At 44.6% G+C, this 10,264-nt stretch overlaps 1 protein-coding gene across 1 annotated transcript in view; it reads right to left on the bottom strand.

Annotated features, from left to right (window-relative positions):
• plpp2b (phospholipid phosphatase 2b) overlaps positions 1–9,892 on the bottom strand; it is an 18,445-nt gene extending 8,553 nt beyond the window's left edge. Inside the window, exon 1 of the mRNA XM_056603929.1 lies at positions 9,431–9,892. Coding sequence (XP_056459904.1) covers positions 9,431–9,491 — 61 coding nt within the window. The 5' untranslated portion in view covers positions 9,492–9,892. The remainder of the gene's footprint in view (positions 1–9,430) is intronic.
• Positions 9,893–10,264: the final 372 nt, after the last annotated feature.

The raw sequence follows: 10,264 nt of genomic DNA, 5'->3' as shown, positions 1-10,264 counted from the left end.
TATATTGTAGAATTGACACAGTGTAGATATCACTGTGTCCGTGTTTAGAATAACATTTAATTGATGACTATTCAGACAGAAGGAAAAAGAGTTTCCTTAGAAGGTAGGGCAGTTTATTTAGAGAAACCGGACAGAGTATGCTAGTTTTTTTTTTTTTTTTTAAGTACCCAACCGAAAACATTCCACCCCTCTCTTCAGGCCCCTAAAACATGCGACTAGCTCCCTAGCTATAGAAACAGGTCTGCCTAGCTTGGTGGGAGACTCCGGTCATGTGCAATGATTGCAGGGGCCAAGTTCAGGTAGGTAGCACGTAGGCCATTCAGTAATTAAATCTGGCAGATTTGAATGGTTGGATAGTACTGGCTTATTAAAGGACTGCGACAGTCACACATACATGATTTTCATTTTTTTATTCAACCACAAATGATTGCAGCCCACACACAGCCAAACCTTCATACCAAATCCTTAATAATAATGCAACAATTATTCTGATTATTCAAATATTGCATTTCCCCAACCCTTAAAGCAAATTCCCGAGAATAACATATCCAGACAATACAATAAAATGTCCTCTAACAGTACATATCTTATGCGTGTTGTACTGGACAGGGAGCAAGAGTTGTGTTTAGTGGTTGTCCTACTTAGCATGTTACCAAGGAGACGTGGCCATTCACTCCTGACAAGGTAATGTTGCACATGTCTCTTTGCAACAAAAAAAAAACCATTCAGACAAAGGCATTTTTTCGGCTTGGTAAGCTAGGGACACCGAGGCCACCAGAAAATGGAGGCTTTGTGTCTGGAAGAGAGTAAACAAAAGCGCTCTATAACCTAAACACATAACTGCTTACTGACTCCTAGTAACCTTGCCTGGAAGGAGCAGTGAGACATAATGAGGCATTGAGGAGAAAGCCACAACTAGACAAGGGCCCTCTCTTTAAACAGTGTGTTGTTGACTGTCGAGAAATGCCACAATCCTCGTGATGGGGGGTGTATCAAATTCAATTCGAATTGAGTCTGTGTTATAAGCAATGCGATATGATAATTGAGCTCATGTGACAATCATAAGTTGTCTTGGGAACAGGCTGTCCTGCAGTTTGGATTCAGTCCATACTGGGAGGGCAGACGAGGCTGTGTGCCCTGCTTCCAACTCCCAAACAGAAAACAAAAACCTTGAAAAACTGCCTCTTATCAACAAAGACGGAGGAGTGCATTTCATCGGCCAATCGGATCACATTTGTCCCTCTCCCCTTTTCCCTCCCTCCCTGACGACGCTGCCTTGCGAAGGTCAACAGCTGAACAACACCTGTCCTCTCTAAAACAGTCTCTCACCACTTACCGACCGGAATCAGCACGCAACCTGGGTGCAGGTGCAGCAGCCTCCTCAGTGTATAGACATCCACATTAAGAGCCTAGTTCTTTCCATTACCCCCTTTCATTCCTTACACACACAAACACAAATTACAAATCCTGTGGCAGGATATGGAGACTCAGACAACCACTGACATCCTGTCTGAGAGGACCTCAGGGAGATCACTCGTGTGGCGTTTGGAAAGCAGCACTAGTTCGCGTCTCCAGCATCCTGCCTTCCGTCAGACGCCAGCAAGGGACTAGCAGACCAGCAGAAAGTCAAGAATCGGGCGTAGCCATCTCTACGTGAGGAAATCTTTCTAAGGCCTTTTTTGTTAATATACTCTCCAGAATAATATTACCATTGTTTCATTTTATAGATTATCAGTCATTACTGGTCCTCCACAACATCACCATACAGTTGGATCATCACAATAAGTAGACAACAGAAGTCGTTTTCCTTGTGGGAAGAAACCCATTTGGAAAATGGGTGGTTCAGAAGTGATGGCTCATTACACAAGTGCAGTCAAAGCATGGAAGGGCTATTCACCCAATCAGAATGCAGCACTGCAAAGATGTAATCTCATGCGTTAGCGTGAACACGGCCAGTAATCTTTCCATTTAGAAAATTCCAATTTGTATCCGCCCAAGCCTCAAGGCTGAATGTTTGATACACATTATTAGAAATTTCAAACTTGATTTGCGTGTCCGCATTCTGAAACACTAACGTTATTTGAAGGCTAAATATAATCATCATGTAATTTACATGTCGAAGGGGGAAGGAGGGGAGAGTGGGCTTGGGAGCTACATGGATCGTTGTCATTACAGCTGCGAGAGAGGGTCACACTGAACACACACACACACAAACACACACACAGTTTCCATGTGACGTCACTAAATACGAACTCTTCATAGAATGAAATGTTGACTTTTTGCATGCAAAAAAAAAAGAGTGGAAATGCAAACAACATTTATTTTATTTGAGCCTCTATTCAAAATGATTTCCCTTTAGGGTGGGTGTGGCACGGTTGACTCAACATGGTAACCCTAGCAGCTTGTATTGAAGTTTAAGCCCTGGTCTGGACAAAATCAGGGTACTAATCACTTTTAAAACTCCAAAACTGTCATATAAACTTCTTTAAAAAAAAAAATAATAATAATTTTACCTTTGCAACCAAGAGGTGACTGACCTCAGCTCTTATGAAGCTTTTAACACTTTCCCCAAGGACCATTAATAACGGCAGGGGGAATGGAGGGAAGGGGGTAGGGGGGGGGAGGAGACTGAAGAGTGCCAGCAGCTAATGAAGAAATGTGCTGCTTTCTTCAATCAATCATCACTTCCAAGAGAGTTCATGGGGGAAAAAAGTGTTTTAAAAGAAAATGTTACACAGCAATACACAGTACACAGCAATGCTGTGTATTTATCGGTTATTTATTTTCCCCTTCTTTAACAAACTCAAAAGGTACTCTGGTCTTCAGAGTGTCGCCAGATCTCCGAGAGACCGATCCGTCGGGCGGGAGTTCCGCACGGCCCAACCCGGCCTCAAGAAGCAGGGACAGGGTTTACCTCCGGGTTCACCGACGACCATTGATTGGGCTGCGTGTTGGACTTAGTACTGTTTGAACGGTTCTTCCTTGTTTGTATGAAAAACAAGGAAAACAAAAGCTGGCAGTCAGGCAAAGTCCCTACGAGATGCAGACCCCTGGGTCTTTACCGTAAGCTAGAACACATCCAACGAGACAAGCCACACAGATGCAAACACACACACACACACACACACACACACCACAACACACGCACACCACAACACACACACACACACACAACACCACACACCACAACACACACACACACACACACACACAAGTCCAAAGGGGGTCGAAAATAGACCTAAAAACCAGACAGTGCTTGGTCTCGGGGATGCCACCAGACCCGCCACAGGCCCGCGGCGGACCTCCAAAGCCTACTCCCTAGAGACACACCTGCGTGTTCGCCTTCAGCCGAACCCCGTAAGAAGAAACCCGAGACCCCACGGCCGCCGGCCCAGGCTCTTTCTCTCCTCCCACCCTCGTCTGTCTCTCTTGAGAAAGAGAAGGAAGCAAGGAGAGGAGGAGGGAAGGAGGGCGGGCTGGAGGAAGCGCCGGGGCACGGGAACACCTGCCATCACAGTGGAAGGAAACGCCACCCGCCAGAGGAATGCGGGGTAATCTCCCCCCTGCCAGTCCCACAGCTCTCCCCCTGAAAGCCCCCCGTTTGAAGTTACAGGATGCAGACCATGGGCTTTCCTTCTCCGATGAACAACCCCCAAAACCCCCAACCCCGCCCTCCATGATGCTTTTCACCTCACTCCAATGAGTTGAAATGCTCCTAATCATCAGACCTGCGGTGTGACTCGCACACACACACACACACACACACGCACACGTACACGTACACACACACACAAGTCGAGGAAAAGCTCCGTAAATGACAGCCTGCAGGATCGTTTTTTATTATTTACAAGAGTGCCAAATAAAGATGCATCCAATGGCGACGGGGCTGTTTTCACTACAGGGAGAGAGATGCCGTGCTCAGTGAAAATGACAGATTCCCCTTGATGCAAGCCAAGTCTACATCATTCTCTCTGCTTGACAGAGGAGTTGTTGGCTTTGTCCTGCCCCCCCCCCCCCCAACCGTTTATCTTATGCCACAGCTAATCTGTGTCCTCCATTGTGTACTTATCGGTACACAGCCCCCCGCGCCTTTCCCCGGCCCCTCCTACTTTCAATCTGTCATTTCCAGAGATCACGGCATCTCTCTCGCTGTGGTGAATACAGCGCCATTGTTCGGGAGGCAGCTTTATTTAGCCGTCTTGTGAATAATTACACAAGACCGTCTGAAACCACATGCACACCAGTTTCAGGCTTTTCACATCCGCCCTCTCTCCCTCTCTATCTCTCTCTGTATTTGTCTCTCCTTTTTTTCCCCTCATAAAATCACGGATGGATTGTCCTTCTTTCAGGTGACCTTCTCATCAGTGTCAAGGTCAGAGCCCGGACCAATCAGGGAGACATTACGGGGCACAGTGCCGCCGTTAACTGGACGCTCGTGCGCTTCACTAATCACCATCACACCTACTTAAGGGGGTTCCTCTGCTTGGACCTGGAGGTCCGACTATGTGGAGGCCTGACTACTGAGCCTTAGATTGCAAAAAAACAGCCACAGGGTTTTCGATAAGTCGTACTTTCGGGGCAGGTCTGTTCTGTGTTTTCAAGCGTGAAAATTGTGGGCCATTTATTTTGTGTGTTTATTATGCATTCGAGACAGTGATCTTCTATTGGAATCACCATTTACTTTCCAAGTGGGTTTGTCGAATGGGGGATCGTATTCTATTGCGTTGTGCGTCTGTACCTCTCTTTGACTTCCTGAAAGTGCTCAGTCAGTGCTAGTCGTCTAACGTTTCCTTCATCTGGTCTCTCCCTGGTTACTGCTAAGCTCTCGATATTTTCCTTTCAATCCAATTGATAAAGTATCTCTCTTTATAAAGTGCATCTCTGGCCAATTACACACACACACACACACACACACACACACACACACACACACACACCACAACACACACACACACACACACACACACACACACCACACACACACACACACCCACACACACACACACACACACACACACACACACGAGAAGGGATACCAATTGACTGTTCGGTTACCACACATCCAGGAACTGATCTCTTTAAAAACAAAAAAGGCCAACCAGTAGTTCCACCTTTCTCTCTCCATCCCTCTCTCTCTCTCACTCTCTCTGTCTCTCTCTCCCCTGGACTGACTAATGTGGAAGGTATGTGCTGATCCTACAACCTTCCGCTGGCAGCGGCCTCTGGAATTCTAATCCAGACGAGAAAACGCCCAGCCCGGCCGGTCACACCAAATCCCACCAGCACTGGCACCAGCGCTGCCGCCACCCCTGCCGCTGAAGCTCATTCTCTGGGTTTAATCCCCACTGTTTGGCTCCCTCCATCATTCACGCATGCTGGGCACCTAACAGGGACGCAAGGGAAGGCAAAGAGGCAGAGAGGGAGGCAAATTGGACGGATCAAAAGCAGCTAAACCTGGTTCAGCAATCAAAGCCGGTTTCTTTTATTTTTTTGCTCTTTAGAAAGGGAGGCTAGGAGAGGATCAAAGGGAACGGACCACACAGGTTTTTGGTCTAGACGGCAAACGCATTTAGAACGGGGGAGATCCAAATAGCACGGCTCATACGCCACAAGTCATAAAAGGCCGTCCGTGCTCCCTCATAACATAGGGTTGTCTATAGAATGTGCGAGGGAATGGTTACAGAAAAATATGCCAATATAATCAAAAGGCCAGCAAACAAACAAAAGAGCCCCCCCCAACCCACCAATAAAATGTTATTCTTGAGAAATATATGTTAAGGGGACATGTGTATGTTTGCTCAAAGCCTTTGGGTTTCCATGACGAAGCTTTGCTGGGATCCAGTGTTTCTGTCCGTGTGTGCGGGGCCCTTTCTCTGAGAACTCATGACAAGCGACCCTCCCAGCACAAAAAGTCCCCGCACACAAAGTCTCCCAGGAGACCCGCTGACACACAAAACACAAAACAAACGCTGCCGCTGTCTGAGCTAGAGGATTCCAAAGTCAATGGAGCGATGACTTCATGTGACATTTGGCAGGGGGAAATGAGAAGGAGAATAACAAGATCAAGAATAAAATAAAAAAATCTGGGGGAAAAAAACACGCCACTTGGGGAATGTTTAGGGAATCGGCTCCATTGTCCAAACAGTTTTGGTGAGAAACAGGATGTTTGGATGAAGTTCATGTTGATCAATTGAGAACCGATAAGACAAGAGCCCAGTTATGAGGCAGAACCAGCTGGACCAAGGAGCACCACTCATGTTAAACGCTTTTCAGGGGCAAAAGCTATACTCCCTTGCTTTTATCAAAAGTTAATTTTAAATGCGCTCATGATTATGACAAAGTGATCAATCGAGATAAGAAGGAACAACCTCATGGTGGCCATCTTTATTTCGAGAACGAACACGAGTGGTCTATTTTTAAAAGATCGTCTGATGATGATGACGATTAGGATTTATCTTTAGCGTGGCTGTGGAACCTCAACATCTTCTGACAAGTCTGACTCACGGTAACACTCTGGTAATCATCCACTACCATTCAGGTATCTCAATCCATAACATGTGCAGGCTCACTCATGAGTGATTGTGTTAAAGAACAGATCAATCAATCAAAGACTTGACAAAAACAGGTTTAACATAAAGAGTGTGTGTATGAGATAGGTTGGGCGTTAAGTGGAGCATATTAAAGAAGGGTATGTATGTACGTATGTGTTCATAAGTATACATGTGTGTGTTTGTGTATGTGTGCGTATGAGTCATGTACCCATGCCTTGCCTTGAGGCCCTTAGTCAAACACACACACCTAACAGCTTATTGGTGTTTAGATGGCCTTCAGCATCACACAATGCTTCTGCCAACAAGTGCTCAGGTTGCTGCATGCTCTGAGAACAATTTGCCTACTGTATAGGCAGAGGTCATGCACTTATGCGGTAGCTATACTCATTCGGCAGGGAGATGGTTACCCAGACCTGTCCCTCTGTGCGCGCGCACACACACACACACACACACACACACACACACACACACACACACACACACACACACACACACACACACACACACACACACACACACACACACACACACACACACACACACACACACACACACGCAATCGCCTTCTCTGTCTGTGTTTGTGATTTACATAGCACATAGACGGAGGAGGAGGAGGAGGAGGAGGAGGAGGAGTAGGGGCAGACAGAACCGAAGACAGAATATTGGAGGGAGGAATGAATATGGAGGTATATCAACAAAACATCTTTCAAGAAGGAAACACTGGAGAAGAGAGATTCAAGGCGTATCATATATCTGGCTTGATGGATCGCACAGATGTCTAACTAGTATAAATAAGAACTATTATTTAGAAAACTCAACCTTATGCAGAAGAGATCAATGAAATATTAAACGGATTCAGGTTCAACACTGTTAAATATTGCCTTTAATCTATTTTAGCATTTCAATGGTAAAAATTACTGTTATATACCTTCTTCCCAAAGTGCCAGACCCAGAAAAGGGGTTTTATTTGATTCCCCGTCGTTCTTTTAAAAGCATGTCAACAACAGATGCACCTCCTACTTTATAAATTTGCCTAACCGAATCCCAAATTGATAGACAAGCTAGAATGAGGGAGATGACAGCTTGGTTGCCATGGGGGAAGGGGGGCAGGTTTTACGGTATTAGCCGAAGGAACATGTAGCTAATTTAAGTCAACATCTTTTAGAGACGTAATTTTGCACGACGAGCCTTTAATTGTTTGCTCGTCTAGGACTGTTCTCCATTGTGGTGTTGTAGACTCGCCTCCACAGGGTTTTCCACTGTTCGGCCCACCTGCCTTTGCCTCATTAAGAATAGCCTGGCAGCTGGACTTTGGTCCAGGACCAGACCGGTGTGACTAAAACAGAACAGGTTTTTTCATCCACATAGATTATTATTGAATAGCCTTGATGTGGCTGAACAAATCATGATTGGGCGAGGGGAGGTGAAAGAGAGGGGAACATAAAGAGCATGACAGAGTGAAGTTTAATGAATGTCAAGCATTGTAAAAAGGTCTTCATGGGAGGAATTAGTCAGGTAATTTAAGTTGCTAAGCAAATTCATCTCAAAAAGGTTAACTCACTTCTTAACCGTTCCCATATTGTCCTAAATAAAAGTTTTCAAAGGCGACCTCTTGCAAAGCCATGTTGAGTGAATGAAAAGCATTCTGAAAAAAAGCATGCTGAAAAAAAAAGTATATTTCCTTTTTTTTTACTTTTAAATACAAATTTCCTAGCAGAGTTGTTAGGGTAATTACAGGACATGCCAATTTGTAATTGCAAGACGACTTGGGGATGGGGAAACTGTCATGCTCGCTCATGCCTTACATGAGCAACAATAAGCAGGTAGCATCAATGCAAAATCCAACAGCAGATTCAGCTCCTTAAAATCCAGGGGAGGGAGATTGCTGGTTAAGATGCATGAACTAAATTTGGACACACACACACACACACACGCACACGCGCACACACTGATGGGGAGCTGCATGACACCCACCACCCGAGGATATTCAACACTACCACATTATTGGCAGCGCTTGTGTATGTCCTAAAAGAGTTCTAAACAGTCCCCCCTCCTTCCCCGAGCAAACATTTGACTGCTGTGTCTATAATAGGCAAGTTGCACTAGTTTTGGAAAATATGAGCCAGTCATTTTAGAAACATTTCTTGCACATTTCTCAGGTAGACCACACACACACACACACACACACACACACGGAGAGTTAATGACAAAATATTGAGGAAAGTATAGGAGAAGCATATCAATTTCTAAACAAACATTCAGCTTCCTTGAGTCATGGAAAACCAATATTATTCTGCAGTGTTTGCTGAACAATAGGGGAGCCCCGGCGGTCACATAAAATAAGAATGACCGGCTTGCATTTCTGGTCACATAAAGTAAGAATGAACGGCTTGCGTTTCTGGTCACATAAAATAAGAATGAACGGCTTGTTTCTATAGTCCAAAAAAACTCAGTGGCATTATTTGATGTGTGCATTTGTGGCATGCATGGTGACAAATGTAGTGCATTGAAAAATGCTGGTTTTAAACTTAGGCTTTAAATGAAGCCTTACATTTGTACTGTTCTTCTCTTTTTAAGCAAGCTATGAAATTACTATTAGATCAGGAAAGGTGAGGTTTTATAACATCTGAATCCAAGGGTCAATTTGTGTGTCATGCAATTTAATGAGTCGCAGATATTTTAATGATGTGGCATACAACTTTGAGCCATATCAAATAGTCATGTGTGCATTTGATAATAAATGATATTAGCAAAGCGCATGCAATAAGTACTAGGAAAAGCAACAATTAGGCCACATTAAAGGACACAGTACTACTTGACAGCATTTTGTTCTGCTGATATACAGTTGACGTGTAGGATACAGTGAGCAGACAACTTACCAACAACCACGCACAGCACGTCTATCACAACGTACACTTTCTTTTTCCGTAATTCCTTCATTTTCCTTCCGTTTACTAATTCAGGATTTAGGGGGAAATACTGAAAAACCAGGCTACTAATTCAGAAAATTTTCCGATGACATGAATTGCGTTAGGTGGATTCGTTCGTCCTATAGTAAAATGCCAGCAGCAGGCTTTGAAAACAAACTGGCAACCTGTAGTACGAGTTCTTCCGGGATCGTCTTCCCAACTACCTGCGGTGCCACTGACAACATAGGTACAACTTTAAAGTCAAGATCGGTTCGATAAAAACATGTTCAAACAAAAGCCGGCCGAATGTCTTTAGGGATATGAACCGTCGGCACGCAAACTGGGAGTTCACGGCTGGAAGTCGTGCACAGAGATCCTTCGTTTTCACAGCATTCCTGGCGTACAAGTATCCAATATAGCCCTCTCTCTCTCTCTCTCCCCAAACAACACACCCCGCTGCAATGATCCCTCCTCCTCCTCCTCAATCCCGACTTCCTCGTCAGCTCGTCTGGCTCCTCTGTGTCTATCTGCACATGATGCCCACTTCTATGACTATACACAATAAATTATGACGGTACCACACACTGCTTCAAATATATGTATCTTTAGCACAACTGCTCACAGCCTGGAGTAGACTAACTAAGGGCAGCGCCCAATCACCCAATGGAAGATAAATGTGCAAAGTAAGAAAATATAAAAATAATTATAATTATTATAATTTTTTTTTATAAATCATGATATTGAATGTACGTGTACTCATCTATTTATCTTCCAATCAATCGATCTATCTGCACCTCATTAAGT

Source organism: Gadus chalcogrammus, chromosome 12 (assembly GCF_026213295.1).
Source record: "Gadus chalcogrammus isolate NIFS_2021 chromosome 12, NIFS_Gcha_1.0, whole genome shotgun sequence".
Taxonomy (NCBI): domain Eukaryota; kingdom Metazoa; phylum Chordata; class Actinopteri; order Gadiformes; family Gadidae; genus Gadus; species Gadus chalcogrammus.
The sequence above is the reverse complement of the archived record's forward strand: the minus strand, read 5'-3'. Positions and strand labels throughout refer to the sequence as shown.